Source organism: Bufo gargarizans, chromosome 5, assembly GCF_014858855.1.
Source record: "Bufo gargarizans isolate SCDJY-AF-19 chromosome 5, ASM1485885v1, whole genome shotgun sequence".
Lineage (NCBI taxonomy): Eukaryota > Metazoa > Chordata > Amphibia > Anura > Bufonidae > Bufo > Bufo gargarizans.
Genome location: NC_058084.1, coordinates 110,584,915 through 110,607,994, shown reverse-complemented (window position 1 = coordinate 110,607,994; position 23,080 = coordinate 110,584,915). Strand labels below are relative to the sequence as shown.

General features: G+C 46.0%; 1 protein-coding gene across 1 annotated transcript in view; it reads left to right on the top strand.

Moving 5' to 3' along the window:
- The first annotated feature begins 5,881 nt into the window (after positions 1 to 5,881).
- LOC122938145 (epidermal retinol dehydrogenase 2-like) overlaps positions 5,882 to 23,080 on the top strand; it is a 38,956-nt gene continuing 21,757 nt past the window's right edge. Inside the window, exons 1-2 of the mRNA XM_044293478.1 lie at positions 5,882 to 6,017; positions 21,852 to 22,209. Coding sequence (XP_044149413.1) covers positions 21,889 to 22,209 — 321 coding nt within the window. The 5' untranslated portion in view covers positions 5,882 to 6,017; positions 21,852 to 21,888. The remainder of the gene's footprint in view (positions 6,018 to 21,851; positions 22,210 to 23,080) is intronic.

The following is a 23,080-nucleotide window of genomic DNA, read 5'->3' as shown; positions in this document are numbered from 1 at the left end:
AGCAACTCGAAATAAATGCCCACCTGGTTAAGGAAACCTCGGCACTGAGTTGGCTCTCCCCCAAAGCGCTGTGGAAGGGGGGCAGAACCGGTCATACCCCGAGACACCGCAGGCGTAGCAACAGGTGTCGGGGTAGACTCTGGCGCAACAACCGGAGCGGCAGTAGGAGCGGGCCCAGGAGCGACAACCGACCCATCGGCAACGGAAGCGAAATGAGCCGTGCGTTCAAGCAGGGTTTGCAACGCCACAGCGAACCGACCCAACAGGTGATCCTGCTGATCAAGTCTGGCAACCAGCGTAGGTAGCGAGGATGGCCCTGTACCGTCAAAATTCATGGCTTGGTCCTAATGTCATGGAACCATGAACCAGACGTACAACAAGAGATAAGTGGAAATAAGAAGGCTTTATTGAAAATCAAGCTGTAAGCAAAAGTCCAAACGGATGGCTAAACCGAAGCAGGGTCTTGCGTAGACAGAGGTCAGGAACCAGAAGGGTAGTCAGACGAAGCCAGGATCAGGAACCAACGGGGTAGTCAGACGAGGCCAGGATCAGGAACCAGAAGCAGCAGCAGTCTTAGAAGCATGTGAACACAGGAGGACCAAGCAAGGAACTGAAGCCACAGACCTCCTATATATATGAGCTAGGCATCCAGCTCCTCCCAGTGGGAAGGAGAAGCCGCAGGGTGGGAGGCTACAAGAAACCCAGAAACCAAGATGGCCGCCAGCACATGTCAAACGAAGGAGAACAGTAAGAAGGTAAGACCATGACACTTCTGAAGCCGTAAGAGCTCCCCAGCCTCGGTAACTGGCGTCTGTTGTGAGAGAAACCACCTTCTCCTGCCTCCAAGGAACTCCCGTTTCCAGGTTCTTGGTCTTGTGCCACCAACCAAGTGAAGTTTTCACCTTCCGGGACACTGACATCCTTTGGTCCAGGGTTAGTTGAGACCTGTTCCACTGTTTGAGGACAAGCCTCTGTAGGGGTCTCATATGGAATTGAGCCCAGGCTACCATGGGGATGCAGGAGGTGAGGTGACCCAGCATCTCCATGGCCTGTCTTATTGAGCAACGGGGTTGCTTTGTGACGTGAAGGATTCTTAGCTTCAAATTCCAGACCTTTGGGGGGGGGGGGGGGGAAGGATTTCTGGAGATTAGAATCTAGGAGGATACCTAGGAATACTTTCTGATAGTTTGGAAGTAGATCAGACTTTTCCCGGTTGACTAGCCAGCCTAAGTCCTGGAGGCGTGAGAGAACCACCTGAATGTGCCTGTGAAGGAGATCCGATGTCTCCGCTATTATCAGCAGGTCGTCCAGGTAAGGGACAATTATTACCCTGTCCTTGCTCAGGGAGGCCACGACCTCCGCCATAACTTTAGTAAAGATGCAGGGCGCAGATGATATGCCGAACAGGAGGCACTTGAACTGAAAGTGATGAACTCTCCCCCCTTGCTCCACCGCAAACCTTAAGAATCTTCTGGAAAGAACCTGTATCGGGATATGAAAATATGCATCCCTGGGGTCTAGTGTAGCCATCATAGCACCTCTTTTGATGAGTTTTACCACCGACTTGATGGTCTCCATCCTGAACTTGTGGCAAGTTATATGCTTGTTCAGGGGTTTTAAATTTATAATGGTCCGAAAATTGCTGTTCGATTTCCGGACCAGAAATAAAGGGGAGTAGTGGCCCCTCCCTAATTCCCAGTTGGGGACCTTCTCTATGGCCCCTAGGCATAATAGGTTTCTTACGCCCATGGACAACGGAGATTTCAGGGCCATGGGAAGCCTGGTCAGAACAAACCTCTGTGAAGGAAGGGAATCCAATTCTATAGTGTAGCCATTTCTTACGATGCTTATTATATATGGATCTTTATGATCTGCTCCCAAGAACTTAAAAAGGAGCTGAGCCTTCCTCCAACCAGGATGACGTCATTGCTTTGAGGTAGAAGGAGAGGGATCTCCCGTTGGGATTAAGGAAAAAAATATTTCCCCTCCCGCCTCTCGTAAAGCCCCGACCCTCGCGGCCCATCCTATCGGCCCTGGGACTGTCTCCTAGTTTTAGATTTGTCCTCTGGAAACCCCCCCGAACATGTACTGACCGTGAAAGGGTAAGGATATTAGCCTGTTTTTTGAGATGGTATCACCGAACCAGGCTTTTAGCCACAGAACCCTTCTGATAGTGTTAGAGAAGACCACGGTGCGGGCAGATAGCCAGACAGACTCCGCAGCAGCATCAGCGAGAAAGTAGGTGGCCTTCCTGAGAAGAGGAAGACTATCCAGGATCTCTTCCTGAGGAGCCTTATTAACTACAGTATATGGTGCTCCAATTGTTCTAGCCATACGGCGAGTGTACAAGCAACACACATCGCCGCTACACCAGGCTTTAAGAGAGCAGCCGTGGCCTCCCATGTTTTCTTAAGGCTCTCGGCTTTCCTATCTAAAGGATCCTTCAGCTGTGCAGCGTCCTTGAATGGTAGGACTGTATGCTTTGCCACCTTGGCAACTGGGGCGTCGACCTTGGGAACAGCTTCCCAATCAGCACAATCCGTCTCGTCAAAGGGGTATCGTCTTTTCAGGCCACATGGAATAGAGGAGCGTTTCTCAGGCTTATCCCATTCCACCCTTATTATCTTTTGGATATTGTCCGGAACAAGGAACACCAGCCTGTGCCTTTCTCCTAAACCCCCAAAAATCTCCTTTTGGACTGATTAATTCGTCAATGTCCTCTGGGTTGAAGAGGAACCTCCGATATTCGCTATTTTCCTCCGATTCTAAGGATCTAGGAAGAGTCTCAGTGTCCGATAGGTCAGGGTTAACTGAGTTGAGGTCACTACCAGAGTAGTTGGGATCTCTGGAAGAGGGCGGTCTGTGGCCGTGGTGAGGCTGGGGTCTAGGGGAGGCTAGCGTCTTAATCTCCTCCATAAGACTGGATGACTCCGACTTCACAATAGCAGAGGTGCAATCCTTACACAGCGGCTTAGACCCAGGGAAAGGAAGATGCGTAGGTCCTGGGCCTAGCTTTAACAGAGGAGGTAGACTCCTTTTCTCCCTGTAATACACAAGGGAGGAAAGGGTCAACCACAGCAGGGCAAACATAAAAAATGACCAGGTGCCAGCAGGCTACTCACACCGCCCAGAGTGGTGGGGGGCTCAGGACCCGAGCCAGTGGTGGTAGGGGTGCCTATCTCTCCAGCTCCAGTCCACATAACACGCCGTCAGCAGGCAGGGTGAGAACGCAGGGCACAGTGCAGAAAATCAGCTCCTATTTGAATTTGGCGCTGGTCGCAGCCCGCGTGACGTCACGACGTAGGCCACGCCCCCGGCATACGACGTCATCACCCGGCGACTGGAGGAAAGCGCGTCATAGCGTCATTCCAGCCGCCCATACCACGCTGCATCAAGCCCAGCCGTGCCCGCCAAAGAGGGAACTTCACTGGGGGCTCCATGAGCAGGGGAGACCCGGGAACAGACCGCACCTGGAGGAGGGAAGAGCCGGACCTGCAGGAAACCACAGGTAATGCCATGCCACAGCAGGGCAACATAGAGAAAAAAGCTAGGGAACCCAGAAGAGCTCCCAGCACCTCTCTGGCATTCCTTCCTTGACAGGACAGGAAAAAAACACTGGCAATGAGCGGAGGGGGTGGGGTTTTTAACCTTTGTGTGTTTTTTCCTGTCCTATCAGAGGAAGTCAATATCAATGTGTGCTGTCATGGAGACGACTGGGGAAACGTATATATATATATATATATATATATATATATTCTTATATTCACATAGAATTACCTATCTGCGTCTGGGGGGGGGGGCTTATGGGCCGGATCACTTGTGACGGGAACGCTGTTTTCACAGGGCTGCCGCTAATGGCGTAGTTAGAAATTACAGGGCCCCAGAGCATATTTTTGAATTGGGCCCCCTCCCTCAGTAATTTTTTTTCGCAACCCCTTCCTTTCATGCCGCCCCATTCCTGTGGCTAGTAAAGATCGCTCTCTCAGACCAGGCCCGGCTGCTGTTCCATCCGTCACTGTCACTGTATATCATTTCATTGTGTAATACTGTTGAGGGGGCCCTGACAAAATCTTTTAGTCCTTCTTCTCCTGGATGGGCCCCTTCTGGGTCAGGGCCCCAAAGCAACCGCTTCCCCTATAGCTACGCCCCTGGCTGCCGCTGCACTGGTGAGTGATCGCGCATGCGCGATTCCTCAAAGGAGCCAGCCGGCAGCAAGCTGCTGAGAGAAGGGCGGACACACAGGCTCTGACGTTTCGTGTACAGAGCTGGGCCACTCCCTCAGGCAGGGATAAGCCTGTACATGAGACGTCATCACAGGAGCCTGGAGGATGACAGCGCTGCGGGTGAAACAGGACCACAAGGAAATATACAAAATGATTGTTTAGGATGATATAAGGCATTAGAATAAATATATATATAACTTGGACAACCCCTTTAAGCCTCATGCGGACGTCCGTGGAACACGGTCCGTGAGATACCGGGCTGGCATTGCAGGAGGGCACAGCGTCATTGGTTGCTCCTGCAATGCCAGTCCGGTATCTCACGGACCGTGTTCCAAGGGCGTCTGCATGAGGCTTTACACAGAAGCATTAATGTCCTCATTTATCCAAAGTCCAGTCACAGATGGAGTGCGGCTCCAGGACACGAGACCTTATAAAAAAGATCTTTTTTTCTTTTATTACAAACGAATAAAGGTTATGTTTTAATAAAATGTTGCCAGACTATGAGTAACATTGCATCCCACTGCACCCTGCCTCTGCAGAGCATTGCATCCCAGTGCACCAATTCCCTGTCAAAGCAGCGCACTCTGTATCCCAGTGCAGCGTTCCTGTCCATTCAGTGTATTGCATCCCAGTGTCTGCAGAACATTGCATCCCAGTGCACTAACTTCCCTTTCCATGCAGAGCACTGCATACAGGGTGCACCCAGACTCCCATGTCCATGGAGAACATTGCACACCAGTGCCCCTGCAGAGGGCTACATCCAGTCCATGAAGAGCATTGCACCCGAATTCCCCGCCGCCCGAACACAGAATTGCATTTTTAGTGCTTCCAAGATCCCCAGTGCCTGCAGAGCATTGCCTGGCGCCTATGCACCCCGAATCCCATGTCCCTACAGAACATTGCACCCAAATTCCTCGCCTCCCGAAGATAATTGTATTTTAAGTGCTTCCAAAATCCCCTGTCCCTGCAGAGCATTGAATGACGCCTATGCACCCTGAATCCCCTGTCCCTGCAGAGCATTGCATGACACCTATACACCCTGAATCCCCTGTCCCTGCAGAGCATTGCATGACACATACACCCTGAATCCCCTGTCCCTGCAGAGCATTGCATGACACCTATGCACCCTGAATCCCCTGTCCCTGCAGAGCATTGCAATGACACCTATGCACCCTGAATCCCCTGTCCCTGCAGAGCATTGCATTACAGCTATGCACCCTAAATCCCGTCCCTGAAGAGCATTGCATGACACCTATGCACCCTAAATCCCCTGTCCCTGAAGAGCATTGCATGACATCTATGCACCCTGAATCCCCTGTCCCTGCAGAGCATTGCACCTATGCACCCCAAATCCCCTGTCCCTGAAGAGCATTGCATGACACCTATGCACCCTGAATCCCCTGTCCCTGCAGAGCATTGCATTACACCTATGCACCCTAAATCCCCTGTCCCTGCAGAGCATTGCATTACACCTATGCACCCTAAATCCCCCGTCCCTGAAGAGCATTGAGAGCATTGCGTCTTTTCCCCTTGGAGCTGTTCCTGCAGACATGCTGTTGCTCAGAAACGAGGAAACGCAACACTTTTCCACAGCAAACGTCAGGCCTGCCCCTCCCATAAGAAAGTCTGGTCACGTGGGCATGATATCATCAGCGGTCCCTGTGTCCACTAGGAAGCAGCATCTGCCCTGTCTGCCCGCGGCAGCGTCCGTGCGCCTGCGCAGTGCAGCCAGGCTTTTCCTGTATAAGTGTTGTCGGGATCCCGTGCCCAGTGCTGCTCTGCTTCCTGTGATCGGTGAGTCGCGTTAACTCTTTCCACCTGCCTCTCTTCAGTAGTGCAAGGATAGGGTTATACGGAGGGTTATGTTATTAGCTCAGCTGGCTGCTTGAGGGTTAGAAGACATTTATTATTAGTGGAGTTTATACAGTGTTTTCTATCAGTTAGGGTTCACGTACAAGTTCAGGATTCACGCGCTGAGAATCTGCAGGTGTTCGCAGGCAAATCTGTGCGGTCAATCCGCATCAATTGGTGCAGATTCGGTGTGGATTTTACTAAGTGAATGGAGAAAATCCGGTCAGGAAAAATAAAATACATTGACATGCTGCGGATTTCAAAATCCGCACTGCAGGTCAAAATCCGCGCGGAAAAAATCAGCGTCGTGTGCATTGAGAATTTCAAATTCTCATAGAATACAATGTACAGCCTTAGGGCTCATGTTCACGACCGTATCCTGTTTTGCGGGCCACAAATTGCAGACCCGCAAAACACGGATATTGCCTGTGTGCGTTCCGCATTTCGTGGAATGGAACGACCGGGCCATAATAGAACAGTCCTATCCTTGTCTGTAACGCGGACAAGAACAGGACATGTATATTTTTGTAGGTGCCACAGAACGGATATACGGATTCGGACAGCACGCAGTGTGTTTATCGTTTTTTATGATTTTAGCGTTGCGATGTAAGTCATGTGACTAGAGTCGCCATGCAGCCTTAGCAATAGACTGTGTTCACACATGACTGAACGTATGCCAACAGCGCATTTCACTATCTCCATTGCAACGGGTGAAATCCACTGGGGAGATTCGCAACGTAAATTGTCGTGCTGAAGATTTCAAATCCATGCAGCGGAACGATTCACGCTGCGGTTTTTCTACTCAGCGCATGGATGAGATTGGTTAAAATCTCCTTCACATTGCTGGGACTGTATGACGCGGCTGATCAGTGGTGGCGATTCAGTCACATGTGAGCCCAGTCTTAGGGCTCATACACACCTCCGTATGCATTTTGCGGTCCGCAAAAAAATACGTCTGACGTCCTTGTGCATTCTGTATTTAGCGGAACCGAACAGCTGGCAATGCGGACAATAATAGGACATGTTCTATTCTTTGGCGGAACGGACATACGGACATGGAATGCATAAGTAGCAACTTCCGTTTTTGTTTTGTTTTTTTGTAGACCCATTGAAGTGAATGGTTCTGCATACGGGCCTCAAAAAAACAAAAACGGAACGGACATAGAAAGAAAGCAAGTTTTGTGTGCATGAGGCATGAGCCCCTATATAGATAAGTGGCCACCATGTGCCCTGTTGCCGCTTATCATTTGTAGAAACACAACTGAATAAAAATCTGCTCTGTATGGCTGCCATTATGTTCTCCGTGACTGTATACCAGGGGGGAGATTTATCAAACTGCTGTAAAGTGTAACTGGTTTAGTTGCCCATAGCAACCAATCAGATTCCACCTTGCATTTTTCACAGCTCCTTTGGAAAATGAAAGGTGGAATCTGATTGGTTGCTATGGGCAACTAAGCTAGTTGTACTTTACACCAGTTTGATGTCTCCCCGCCGTGTTTACTGTATGTGACTCCTACGCTAATGGTGTCAGACATCTTTGTATACTCATTTTAGCAATCGGCAGCTGATTTCTGCAGCCTTTTTGTGCAATTCTTGTTTGACAGGTTTAGGCCTCATGCACACAAACGTTGTTTGTTTCAGTGTCCGTTCAGGTTTTTTTTTGCGGCCAGGATGAGGACCCATTCATTTCAATGGGTCCGCAAAAAACGCAGACAGCACACCGTGTGCTGTCCGCTCCAATATGTCTGTTCCGTTGACCCGCAAAAAAAAAAAGTGCATGTCCTATTTCTTTTTTTTCTAGTTTGCGGACGAGGATAGGCATTATTACAAGGGATCCAAAAAAATAAAAATAAATGCCATACGGAACGTCGGCTCTTTTTATTTTTTTATTTTATTTTTATTTTTTTATTTTTTTTGCGGACTGCAAAACATACGGTCGTGTGCATGCAGCCTAAGTTTGTGATTTGTGACTATTGGAGTTGTCAGAAAATGTCAGAACTGAATGCACACGGGACACGCCCTGGGCTACATGGAGTATGACCCCAACTCGTACATCGCGTGGGGCGGCTCCGTATAGATAGGGATGAATAATGGGTTTTATTTCTCAGCCGAAGTCTGAATTTCGACACACACACATCACATCTTACGTTTTCTGCCGAGGGTCTGCCGCTTGTAGGATGAAGAAATCTGTTGCCCAATTCCCCTTGAAGGACTGATTGCTTTTTGTGTTGCATCTGCAGGAAGGAATGCGGAGGAACGTTGGTATTTACACACAGGAGGTGGTCACTAGCAAGGAAATTATAGAATGTATCGTAGAATACGTTTTTCTGTAAGGGTGGGGTCATAGTCAGTTTTTCCCATCTGTTTAACAGATGCCTCAGACTAAGGCCTCTTGCACACGACTGTATTGCTTTTTCAGTATTTTGTGGTCCGCAAAAAATACGGATGACATCCGTGTGCATTCCGATTTTTGAGGAACAGAACAGCTGGCCCCTGATGAAACAGTACTATCCTTGTCCATATGCGGACAATAATAGGACATGTTTTATCTTTGAACGAAAACAGAAGGTATACGGAGTACCTTCATTTTATTTTTTTGTGGATCCATTGAAATACGGAATGCAAAAAACGGAACGTAAACGGAAAAAAAAAAAAAAACGTTGGTTTTTTGCAATCCGTATATGGAACCATTAATTTCAATGGTTCCGCAAAAAAAGCGAATGTACTCCGTATGCATTTCGTTTTCTGTATTTCCGTTCCGTTGAAAGATAGAACATGTCCTATTATTGCCTGCAAATCACGCTCCGTGGCTCCATTCAAGTCAATGGGTCCGCAGAAAAACCGAACACGTATATAAAAAAAAAAAGCATCAGTAGGTCTTCCGTATCCGTTTAATTTTTTTCGGAACAGTCTATTGAAAATTTTATGCCCCGCCTAATTTTTTCTATGTAATTACTGTATATGCCATACGGAAAAACGAAACAGAAACACAATGGAAACAAAAAACGGAACAATGGATCCGGGAAAAACGGACCGCAAAACACTGAAAAAGCCATACAGTCGTGTGAAAGAGGCCTAATGCATTAGTTCACCATAGAGTTCCATTGTATTTAAAAAAAAAAAAAAAAAAATTATATATAATTTTTTTATTTTTTAACCAGACTCTGCATGATACAAGAACATGGTGTGCTGCGTTTTTGTATCCTTTTTTTTTTTTTTTTCTAACATATATGTCAAATGGAGGCATTAAACGTGATATGAACTCACCCTTTTTGATCATTTTCAATCCTTTCTACTTTGACTAGTAAGGCTGAGTTCACACCAGCATTCAGCCTTTCCGTTCTCCTGCTCCTATAACGGAGCAGGAGAACGGAAAGGCTGAACGCTGATGTGAACGAGGCCTAACAGATATCGTGTAAATGTTCATTGTGGCCAAGGAGGGAAATACCATAAAAACACAAAAGACCCATTCCTCCCCACTGGAGGGGCTTTGTTTATTTGGCTGCAGCGATGACATCACCTTGACAAGACGTGACCACTGCAGCCAGTCACTGGCCTCAGTGTGCTCAGTGGTGCATTGCTGCAGCCAAGTAAAGCTGGTGGGGGGGGGGGGGGGGGGCACCTTGGAGGTGCTGGAAAGGCAGAGAACTTACATGCCTTGCACCACTTTTACAAAGTTTTTTTTAGATCCCTTTTTTTTTTTTTTTTTTTTGACAGGTCCAAATATGTGGGCACGGTTTACAGGAAAGGGGAATGGCATGCTGAAAAACTGCACAGTCAGCAAATCAACTTCTGGAAAATCCAGCATCTCATGGCGTAAAATACTTATTAGAAATCTTAATAAATACTGACTATCGCTTATGCGTTTCAGGCATCTTCCTGCCCTTAGGCTACTTTCACACTTCCATCGCCGGAACTGCCTGCCAGATCAGGCAAAATGTATGCTAACTGAAGGCATTAGTAAGACTGATTGGGATCCTGCAGCGTGCACCTGCTTTCTCATATTCACTTATTATGGAGGTGCTGGTTCGTTTATTTTTCTTCCCCAGGATCCTGATCAGTCTTAAAAATGCCTGATCAGTCGAAAAAATTCATTAAAATGCCGGATCCGTCTTTCCGGTGTCATCCGGCATTTATTTTTTTCAGTCTGCGCATGCGGATCCGGCACTAATGCATTCCTATGGGAAAAAATGCCGGATCCGGTGTTCAGGCATGTCTTCAGTTTTTTTTGCCGGAGATAAAACCGTAGCATGCTGCGGTTTTCTCTTTTGCCTGATCAGTCAAAACGACTGAACTGAAGACATCCCGATGCAAACTGACAGGATTACTCTCCATTCAGAATGCATTAGGATAAAACTGATCAGTTCTTTTCCGGTATAGAGCCCCTGTGACGGAACTCTATGCCGGAAAAGAAAACCGCTAGTGTGAAAGTACCCTAAGTCATAGAATACTGAGTCAGAAAGTGTCTCTGTAAGGGCTGTTTCACACGAGCGGATGCTGAGCGTGACATCCGCTCCGTGAAAGAGTGCCAAGACCCGATGCAGACTGCAGAGGCACGGAGCAGTAACATGATTGATAATGCTCCGTGCCTCTCTGTGATCTCTTTACTACGAAATCACAGTTGTCACTGATCAGTCAAAATGACTGAACTGAAGATATCCTGAACGGATTACTCTCTATTCAGAATGCATGGGGATATTCCTGATCAGTTATTTTCCGGTATAGAACCCCTGTGACGGTACTCTATGCCGGAAAAGAAAAACACAAGTGTGAAAGTAGCCTAAACCAATTGAAACATGCATATACTATTAAAAGTATTACATCAGCATGTTGACACATGTATGTTATCAGTGTGCTGGACTAAGGACATTAAGGTGCCTGAAACGTGTAAGTTGTTATCCGTTTTTATAACTTATGAATTTTCTGAGGAATTATAATAAAGCCCGAAGCATTTTATTCCATGGGATGCTGGATTTTCTTTTTAGTTTTTATGGCTTGCTGAAAAGATGCGTTGGTAAAATATGTGACCGTGTGCACTAAAATGGCGCCAGAATTTTGACTCAAGATTCTGGCGCAAAATAAGCCAATTGACATGCAGTATAAACATTAGGCTAGACAGTCTAAAGATAGAGCACGTTTATCAACCAGAATCAGTCATCGTGATAAATCCTGCGCATTTATAGACATCTAGTCTAGAGGCCCCTTTAGGCTATGTTCATATGGCAGATTTTTGCCACAGATTCCACGTTGAAAAACCTCACTGCATCCGTGCGGAAACCGCTGCCCATTTTCTGTGGGAATTGGTAGCCACAGATTTATTTTTAAGTGAATTTCCAGGTGCAGGCTCCATGCGGACATGGGAAGCCTCAGCGATCTTCTGCCCAGAAACAACCAACGTGTATGGAGATGAGCAACTGCAGCAATGACCTCTTGTCCCCATTCAGCGGTGGTGATTGCTGCATGGAAGTGTAGCTCTCGCCTCCTCTGAGCAGGCAGTTTTCGGGGAAAAACAGATCATGCACGACTATGGATGCGGACCCATTCACTTCAACGGGTCCACAAAAGATGCGGACAACACTCCGTGTGCTGTCCACATCCGTTGCTCTGTTCCGTGGTCCGCAAAAAATATATAACCTGTCCTATTCTTGTCCGTTTTGCAGACAAGAATAGGCAGTTATATCAATGGCTGTCCGTGCCGTTCTGCAAATGGCGGAATGCACACGAACGTCATCCGTGTTTTGCAGACCGCAAAACACACAACGGACGTGTGCATGTAGCCTAAGGTTTACACTCTGCAATAATAATTGGCCTCACAAATTTTGCATGTAAACAGCAGTTGTACCCATAAAGCAGTATGGAGCAGGCGCACACGCCGAGCTCGCTCCATACGTGGCAGGTGCCGGCTGTATAATAAATTAGACACCCACCAGCAGTTAACGGGATTGGAGATAAATTACATGCTAAAGTCCCCTAAGGGGACTAAAAAATGCAGTTAAAAAATAAAAAAATAAGTTTCTAAACATAATAATACCGTATATACTCGAGTATAAGACGAGTTTTTTGGCACATATTTTTGTGCTCAAAAAGCCCCCTCGTCTTATACTCGAGTCTAGGTCTTGATTGCGAAAATTCGCAAAAAAATCGCATTCAAATTTTCGCATAAAAATTCGCATGAACTGGTATTTTCCCAAAAATCGAATATTCGCTTTAGGCTACTTTCACACTAGCGTTCGATCGGATCCGTTCTGAACGGATCCGATCATAATAATGCAGACGGAGGCTCCGTTCAGAACGGATCCGTCTGCATTATATTAGCATATAAAAGCTAAGTGTGAAAATAGCCTCGTACGGATCCGTCCAGACTTTCAATGTAAAGTCAATGGGGGACGGATCCGCTTGAAGATTGAGCCATATTGTGGCATCTTCAAACGGATCCGTCCCCATTGACTTACATTGTAAGTCTGGACGGATCCGCACGCCTCCGCACGGCCAGGCGGACACCCGAACGCTGCAAGCTGAACGCCGCCAGACTGATGCAGTCTGAGCGGATCCGCATCCATTCAGACTGCATCAGGGCTGGACGGAAGCATTCGGGTCCGCTCGTGAGCCCCTTCAAACGGAGCTCACGAGCGGACCGACGAACGCTAGTGTGAAAGTAGCCTTAGTTGGTTTTTGTACTGTTAAAGTTATTGTTGATACCATATTGTTTTTCTTTGAAATAAATATTTGAATAACCTTTAACCTACTGATGCCTCAATTAATGTAATTTTATTGGTACGGTATCTATTTTTATTTTTGAAATTTACCAGTAGCTGCTGCATTTCCCACCCTAGTCTTATACTTGTCAATAATTTTTCCCATTTTTTGGGGGGTAAAATTAGGGGCCTCGGCTTATATTCGGGTCGGCTTATACTAGAGTATATACGGTAGGTATTGCCGTGTCCAAAAACGTCAAAACTATTAAAATATAACGTATTGTGTGCGGTGAACGACATGACGAGAAAGAAAATAGCAGATTTAATTTTTTTGGTCATGTTTTTTTTTTCCCCTTCTGCAAAACAAGCTATGTTGAATTGAATGGTGCAATTGGAGAATACTTCTCGCACAAAAGTAAGCAGTCCTATATAAACGGAAAATGCAAAGAAAGTGAAAAGCAAAAACTAAAATGTGCCCTTTCCTTAATGTGTCAGCTGCATCGTGGCTGTTATGTGCGCGGACTCTTGCACACAGCATCCTCATTTAGGCCACGTTCAGACCTGAGCGTACTGACCTGAGCGCTGTGTATGCACGATTCTCCGGCGTCTCACATACTTGGCTCTGGTAGAATGTGAACGCCCATTGTCGTGCGTTCCCGGAAGTCTATAAACGGGAACGAGCGACAAGACGCCCCAAAGATGCTCCTGAACTTCTTGGGGCGTTGGGCGTTTTACAGCGCGATCGTACGCGCTGTAAAATGCCCAGGTGAGAACCATGCCGATAGGGAAGCATTGGTTTCTCCTTGTTGAGCGTTTTACAGCGCGTAGAAACGCGCTGTAAAACGCTCAGGTCTGAACCCAGCCTTAACGTTGGTTGGATTTTGACAAAATCTGTGTGTTAGGAGACTGCAGGTATTCCTTGAAGATTTGTAATTGGAGCTTAGAAGTAATAAGTTTGAAAGCTGTTTATCTCATAGACTTTGAAATGGTGGAATTCTTATCTTGGTGGCCTGACCTCAACATGTGTGCTGGGACTATTTACCCTAAGGTACAGATTGCAACATTTGGAACAAAGATTTTGAGTTAGTGGAGTTTTTTCCCCCTAAACTTCAAGTCACTCTTAGGCCTCATGCACACGACCATTGTTTTTTTTAAGGTCCGCAAAAACGGGGTCCGTGATCCGTGGGTCTTCCTTGATTTTTGGAGGATCCACGGACATGAAAAAGTCTTTTTGGCGTCCGCCTGGCCGTGCGGAGCCAAACGGATCCGTCCTGAATTACAATGCAAGTCAATGGGGACGGATCCGTTTGACTTTGACACAATATGGTGCAATTGCAAACGGATCTGTCCCCCATTGACTTTCAATGTAAAGTCAGGAGTCCCTTTTATACCATCGGATCGGAGTTTTCTCCAATCCGATGGTATATTTTTAACTTGAAGCGTCCCCATCACCATGGGAACGCCTCTGTTAGAATATACCATCGGATTTGAGTTAGATCATGAAACTCAGATCCGACAGTATATTCTAACACAGAGGCGTTCCCATGGTGATGGGGACGCTTCAGGTTAGAATATACTAAAAGAACTGTGTACATGACTGCCCCCTGCTGCCTGGCAGGTGCTGCCAGGCAGCAGGGGGTAGACCCCCCCTCTGTAGTTAACTCATTGGTGGCCAGTGCGGCCGGCCCCCCCTCCCTCCCCTGTAGTTAACTCATCGGTGGCCAGTGCGGCCGGCCCCCCCCCCCTCCCTCCCCCTCCTAATTAAAATTAGGTGGCCAGTGCGGCCGGCCCCCCCATCATTGGTGGCAGCGGAGAGTACCGATCGGAGTCCCAGTTTAATCGCTGGGGCTCTGATTGGTAACCATGGAAACCAGGACGCTACTGCAGTCCCGGTTGCCATGGTTACTTAGCAATTTGTAGAAGCATTATACTTACCTGCGAGCTGCGATGTCTGTGACCGGCCGGGAGCTCCTCCTACTCGCCACCAATGAGTTAACTACAGGGGGGGGGGGGGGGGGGGCGGTTGTGTGCATGAGGCCTAAGTCACTGGGTAAGTATACCTCTGCTATGCATGGTTGCAGGAATATATAGATGTCCTTCACAAGATCCTTATGACAACATTCCATATGTGGGGTTGAGGTCAGGTCACTTGAGTTCCTTCACACCAAACAAATGAAACCATGGGAAGAATGTATTAGGACTGGCATGAAAACTTGTAACACAATGACGCAATTGCATTATTTTCCAATTCCACCTCATTAATAACTTTGGCCAGCTTCCCAATATATTGATTGGAATAATTAAATGGTCCCATTAGAAAGAACAACTTGTCGTGCATAAAAATAAGCCCTCTTATACCTATGTGAATGGAAAAAAGATATGGCTTTTGGAAAGCAAAAAATAAGTTATTGGCAATTGGAAGGGGTTAAAAGGTACAAACCCATTAACAAGGGCAGACTGGAAACTAGAAGTGACCCCATGTTGTAGGTGGATCCAAACTGGCAGAAGGCAGGGCAACACAAGTAGGTGGGGTCAGCAGTACCATAGTGCAGCACAAAATACTGCCCCAGAAGAACCAAATACTACAGTGCAGCACAAAATACCTCTCCAGTAGAAGGTCATCCGTACCAGCTGCCACATCCTGAGGATGAAGATACAGTTGAGTTCAGGAGGAAGTCTTCTCTACTAGCGCCTCGTGCCGTTTATCCTTCTGGTCCACCATCTCCTGCATTCAGTGGTGGACTGACAGGCTCAGTAGCCTCCCTCCTACCTTCCAATATCCTAAGGCCCGTGCGGATGCGATGCATGAGTTGAACGCATTGCACCCGCACTGAATACCGACCCATTCATTTCTATGGGGCTGTTCACATGAGCAGTGATTTTCACGCATCACTTGTGCATTGCGTGAAAATCGCAGCAGGTTCTATTTAGTGCATTTTTCACGTAACGCAGGCCCCATAGAAATGAATGGGGTTGCGTGAAAATCGCAAGCATCTGCAAGCAAGTGCGGATGCGGTGCCATTTTGACGCACGGTTGCTAGGAAATGATCGGGATGGAGACCTGATCATTATTACTTTCCCTTATAACATGGTTATAAGGGAAAATAATAGCATTCTGAATACAGTACATAGTACAATAGCGCTGGAGGGGTTAAAAATAATAATTTAACTCTCCTTAATCCACTTGATCGCGTAGCCGGCATCTCTTCTGTCTGTCTTCTGTGCTGTGTGCAGCAACAGGACCTATGGTGACATCACTCCGGTCATCACATGATCTATTACCATGGTGATGGATCATGTGATGACTGGAGTGACGCCACCACAGGTCCTGTTGCTCCACACAGCTAAGATGAAGACAGGAGAGATGCCGGCTACGCGAGCAAGTGGATTAAGGTGAGTTCAATTATTTTTTATTTATTTTTTTAACCCCTCCAGTGCTATTGTACTATGCATTCTGTATTCAGAATGCTATTATTTTCCCTTATAACCATGTTATAAGGGAAAATAATGACAGACTCCCTTTAAGCTTTCCCAGCAGGGGAAATGGCAGAGATCCGCCACAGCACCGCAAATATGCTTCGAGGTGGCCGGACAAAAACTGTTGCATGCAAATAGCAAGACAAATAATAAAGTGCATCTGTAAAAAATCAGAACACCAATAGGTATGCTGAAGTCCTAATGAAACTATAAAATACAAATGAAATAATTAAGGTTGAGAAGCCTCACATAGGAGGTGTTGTAGGAGCAAAGGCCTCCTCAGCGGTAAGTGATGGACCATGTGGGGCAGTTATACCCTTGATGGCGGCATATAAAATCTGATGAATCAAAATGGCATCCAAACACTATTACTGAGCATGTGCAATCGAAAAAGAGTCTTGGATGGCAGAAATGAGCAATCCCACAGGTCACTGGGAATGAGGCTTGAATCATGTCAAGCCTCATTGCCATTATGCTGAGCATGCTCAGTAGTTAAAAATGAAAGTGAGGCATGGAAGGGATTGTCACAAAGATAGCCAAGTAGCCTTTTGGTCAAAACAGTCCCGCATCGCCAAGCCATATCATGCTATTATATTATTTTATGCGCTGACACATCCAAAAGCTAAATCGCAGCCTGATGCGCCAACACAAGGCCTCTTTACACGAGCGATGTGGGTTGTGTCAGGATCTGTTCAGGGAAAACTGATAGATTTGCACACAAGTTCAATCAGTTTTTTTTTTTCTGCAACTACATTCAGTGTGCGTGTTTTCCGTCCAGATTGTAGCCGGATTGCCTGCGTTTTTCATGCACATGAAGAATAAATCTTCTAGCAACCATCAGTGAAAAACACATTGCATCCAGATTTCCTCAGTTTTTTCCTGAACGCAAAGATTATGCGTGAAAACCAACACTCAAGTATACAGACATAGGCCTATTGCACACGACCGTATGGCTTTTTCAGTGTTTTGCGGTCCGTTTTTCATGGATCCGCTGTTCCGTTTTTTGTTTCCATTTCTGTTCCGTTTTTCTGTTCCGTTTTTCCGTATGGCATATACAGTATACAGTAATTACATAGATAAAATTGGGTTGGCCATAACATTCTCAATAGATGGTTCAGGAAAAAACGGAACGGAAACGGAAGACATACGGATGCATTTCTGTATGTGTTCCGTTTTTTTTGCGGATCCATTGACTTGAATGGAGCCACGGACTGTGATTTGCGGGCAATAATAGGACATGTTCTATGTTAAAACGGAACGGAAATACGGAAACGGAATGCATGCGGAGTACATTCCGTTTTTTTTGCGGAACCATTGAAATGAATGGTTCCGTATACGGACCGCAAAAAACGGCCAGTAAACGGGAAAAAAAAAACGGCCGTGTGAAATAGGCCATAGTGAAATGAATGGGTCAGGATTCAGTCCAGATGCTATGCATTTTGGTAGTAGATGCATAGATACAAAGCATGCGCTAAGAATATATAGAACAATGATGTAAAGCGCTCATCCTGCATCCTATCTACAAACATGTGGAATCTGATATCTGTACGTACACCAGTAGTATAAAGATAATCGCGTGTGATTGGACATGGCAAATAATAAATGCAAGAGCATAGCCGCCAGAGTCCCAAATGCCCTGAGGATATACATGAACAACAATAGCAACATTACAATGAAAGCAAATACATTACAAGTGGCAGGAGGTGAGGTCGCTGTAGGCGGCGGGGATCCTGAAAGAGTCCAATCATAAACCGTCTCGAGTCCATTAAAGTAGTGAATCGCCGAAAGCGTATAATCCATGAAATTCGCAGGAGCGAGCCGTAATGCCCTATCATGTTGTCCAATGCTCTCCTTGGGATAGCATTGTCACCGAAGGCCCCAATATATAGCCATCGCGGATCCGCAGAACACGTATACCAGCCGAGAGCCCGCCGCCATTTTTTTTCTCCTGCAGAAATGTCTTATCTGTTATAAAGTGCAAACTGATAAGCCACCATTGATAAAGAAAATTATCAGGTAATTGCTTCACTTAGCTGTCGGCCGTCGACTGACCGCTCCCTCAGCTGACAGTCTTTTTGGCCAACCCTCTATACACCTGTACAGTCAGCCGTGTGTGCACGTGTTCTGCATGCGGAGAGTGGAGAAATACGCTGCCGGACACCTCTACCCCAAGGAAAAAAAAACTATCGGGCATGGTAAAATCCAACAGCCCGATCCTTCTTTTCCCCAACATCTCCCATCGAGGAAAGTCAGGACTCCCATACTCATTCGATGATTGGCTAGTCCTATTGAAGTCCGAGGCTGTGGCTGACATGAAGGGGCTCAACACAAATTTAAGAGGAAACAAGAATATCTACAATATAGCACATCATTGTTTTAACTATATTGATGCAAAAAATGCCAAGGCCTCATGCACACGGCCATTGTTTTGGTCCGCATCCGAGCTGCAGTTTTGGCGACTCGGATGCGGACCCATTCACTTCAATGGGGCCACAAAAGATGCGGACAGCACTCCGTGTGCTGTCCGCATCTGTTGCTCCGTTCCGTGGGCCGCAAAAAAATATAACCTGTCCTATTCTTGTCCGCGTTTTGTGGACAAGAATAGGCAGTTATGTTAATGGCTGTCCATGCCGTTCCGCAAATTGCGGAACGCACACGGACGCCATCCGTGTTTTGCGGATTCGTATTTTGCATGCAAAACTTTTCCTTTGAAAATAACAGATGTCGGGCAGAAATTGATAAAATCGATGCAACGCAGCATGCTACAGTTTGCTTTCCATCCTGGGATGTGGAGCAAGAAGGATCCGTCATGACCCACAATGCAAGTCAATGGGGACGGATCCATTTTCTCTGACACAACAGAAAACGGATCCGTCCTCCATTGACTTTCAATGGAGTTCATGACGGATCCGTCTAAAGATAATACAACCGGATCTGTTCATAACAGATGCGGATGGTTGTATTATCAGTAACTGAAGCGTTTTTGCTGAACCCTGCCGGATCCAGCAAAAAACGCTAGTATGAAAGTTGCCTATAGCAACCAATCAGATTCCACCTTTCTTTTTCCAAAGGAGCTGTGAAAAATGAAAAGTGGAATTTGATTGGTTGCTATGGGAAACTAAGCCAGTTCTACTTTATACCAGTTTGATAAATCTCCCCCTGTGTTTTTTTGGTGGTGCTTTTTTTTCACATATTTTGCAAACAGTATTTAACCACTAGTGTTTTTCTTCATGGTGATGTGAAAACGCCTGGAAAAAAGTTCCAGCATGCTGTGTTTTTGAAAAGACGCCAAAGACAAAAAGAACCCACCTAATAAACAAAAACGCCAGTAGCAAAAAAATATTTTTTTAATTTTTTTTTCCGGTATTGAGTTCTTTCCTAGGGGCTTAATACCGTAAAAAAAAGATCAGTTTTATCCTAATGCATTCTGAATGGAGAGCAATCCGTTCAGGATGCATCAGAATGTCTTCAGTTCAGTCACTGTACGGTTTTTGGACAGAGAACAAAACGCAGCATGCTGCGGTATTTTCTCAGTCCAAAATTCCGGAACACTTACCGGAAGGCTGGATACGGCATTATTTTCTATTGAAATGCATTAATGCCGCATCCGTCCCTAAGTGTTCCGGAAAAATGGATCTGGTTTTGCGGTCTGCATACACGCAGACCTTTAAAAATGTGAAAAAGATAAATGCCGGATACGTTTTTCCAGATGACGACCGGAGAGACGGCTCTGCATTCGGATCCGTCTACAAACGGTATCAGTTTGCATACAGATTGCCGGATCTGCCTGCTGGAATCCAACAACGCAAGTGTGAAAGTACCCTGAACCCACCCTTAAAGAGGACCCTGCACAGTCAATGGCAGCACTGACTGGACAGAGACAGACTGTGCAGGTACACACCCCCCATCTGGTAACACCCCTCTGTACCCTTACTGCAGACTGCTAGCAATTCATTCATAACGTCTAGTAGAAATAATAAAGGAATGGCACAACATAGAGCCATAAGATGCTCCAGAATTATTACATGGGGGGATACATGTAGCTAGTAAAACAGACATGTCAGGAGCGGGGACAGGTTTAAAGTGGTTATGGGGAAGCTTTGTACAGCCTGTGAGAGGAAGCAGGCTTTATTTCTCCAATTCTGCTATTTTTCTCTGAAATGTGCATACTGAGACTATCCGACTGGTCGTCTGTGAGCAGATGGTTAACCGCTCTTTAGTTTACTATTCTAATGCCTTGTCAACATTAGTCTATTTATTCCATTACCATTTCTACTGCGGAAGCCAGAAGCAGAAGTTGCTATAAAAATGGAGAACCTACAACCTAAGTCTACAGATTAAACTAGACCAGGGATCAGCAACCTTCAGCACTCCAGCTGTTGTGCAACTACAAGTCCCATCATGCACACTTACGCCACTGTTCTTGTAACTGCCTTTAGAAATGAAAGGAGTTGTAGTTTCAGAACAGCTGGAGTGCTGCCGCCAGAGGTTGCTGATCCCTCATCTAGCCCATTAAAATCCACCAAAAGTTAGGCACCAGCAGCACATTTATAAGTACATTGAATCCCTAACATAATATGCACACAATAGGGGGGAATTATCAAACTGGTGTAAAGTAGAACTGGCTTAGTTGCCTATAGCAACCAATCGGATTCCACCTTTCATTCTTCCAAAGGAGCTGTGAAAAATGAAAGGTGGCATCTGATTGGTTGCTATGGGCAACTAAGCCAGTTCTACTTTACACCAGTTTAATAAATCTCCCCCATTGGGTTTCATTTTGTAATTTATTATGACTATGCAGCTGTTTTTGCTGTTCATGGTGTCACTAAACTGCACCTTTACTGCATGGAATGTTTCTTTTTGGCCAGCTCGATAATCCTATACGCGATGCGTGCTATCCTCTTTCATGTACTGTCTAAGAAATACATGCATGTCTGTAATGTCCTAGGACAGGAATGCCCAACCTGCGGCCTTCCAACTGTTGCAACAGCCTACAGCTGCTAGGGCATGCTGGGAGTTGTAGTTTTGCAACAGCTGGAGGGCCGCAGGTTGAGCATCCCTGTTCTAGGATATACCGCATCATGGATTGTAAGGGTAAATGCACATGTTCAGGATTTAGGTGCGGAGAATCCGTACGGACAATCCGCTTCAATTGGTGCAGATTTTACTCTCCCTATTGAAGTGAATAGAGAGAATCCAGTTGGGAAAAATAATCCGTACAGAAAACAAAATCTGCATTGTGTACATGAGAATTTTAAATTCTCATAGAATGTGGATGACCCAATCCTGATCGTGTGCATTTAGCCTAATGACATTGCCCTCCGGTCTGAGCTGAGCTCCACCATACCAGTTTTCAGTGGGATTCTGCACCAAAAATCTATCAGTTTATAGTAAAATAAATATGGTGGATAAAAAAAACTGCTGAAATAATCCTCAGCGGTGCACATTCTGTTGCAGAAACATCTTGGACTTTCGCTACAGATTTCACGTAAAATCCACAGCGGAAAAAGCCTCTTACCTGTGGCCTAATGGGTTAAGTGTACTTTAGGTGTGTGCTTTTTATATTTTGTCCTTTCTGTGCTAAATATTGATTGTTATTCTACAGGTTTCCTGCACATAAAAGCACCTACAATCCTTCCATCATGAACTTTTTCTTGGAGACATTGAAAGTTTTGCTTCTTACAATCTATTTGACATTGGAGTCCATCATCTTATGGCTTCTCCCATCTCGAAGAAAGAATGTTGCTGGCGAACTGGTGCTTATTACTGGAGCTGGAAGCGGGATAGGACGTCTTATGGCGCTCGAGTTTTCCCGCCTTGGCGCTACTCTGGTGTTGTGGGACATAAATGAAGAGGGCAATAAGGAAACGAGCAGGCTGGCTAAGAAAAATGGCGCTGTGCGGGTGCACACATACACGTGTGACTGCAGCAAGAGGGAAGAGGTGTACAGGGTTGCAGACCAGGTATGTCCTTTGTGTTTAATCCCCGTCTTTCCAAATTTTCCCCCAAAAAGTATGTCAAATATAAATCCTCTACTTATTGTTTTTGGATTTCTGTTCAGACTTTTTTTTTTTTTTTTTTTTTTTTTTATTGTATGTTTTCTTCCGGGAAAAACAGTGGCTGCTAAGGCTACTTTCACACTGGCGTTTTGGCTTTCCGTTTGTGAGATCCGTTTCAGCGCACTCACAAGCGTTCCAAAACGGATCAGTTTTGCCCTAATGCATTCTGAATGGATAAGGATCAGTTTGCCTCCGCCTCCATTCTGCTCGTTTTGGTGTCCGCCTGACGATGTGGAGGCAAACGGATCCGTCCTGACACACAATGTAAGTCAATGGGGATGGATCCGTTTTCACTGACACAATAGAAAACGGATCTGTCCCCCATTGACTTTCAATAGTGTTCATGACGGATCCGTCTTAGCAATGTTAAAGATAATACAAACTGACCCGTTCTGAACGGATGCATGCGGTTGTATTATCTGTGTGGATCCGTCTGTGCAGATCCATGACGGATCTGCACCATATGCGAGTGTGAAAGTAGCCTAATCCCACAAGGGTTGTCTCTTGTCCTTCTAGAGTCCGGGATGACCTGTGCGCCTCTTCATGAAGCTGTGCTGGAGCAGGGGATTCATCTCTGTTCAGAGCTGTAGCTATACTTATGGAGGATTCGCGTGGCTTTTTTTTTTTTTTTTTTTTTTTCAGGCCGATCATCGGGAACAAACTTTCGTACAAAGGCTCGTTCCCGATAATAGGCCCTTGTAAAGGTGCCTCAGATCACCCCATGAATGAGCAAAACGCTCTGGGTGGCAGATCATACTGTGTAAGCAGGGATCTG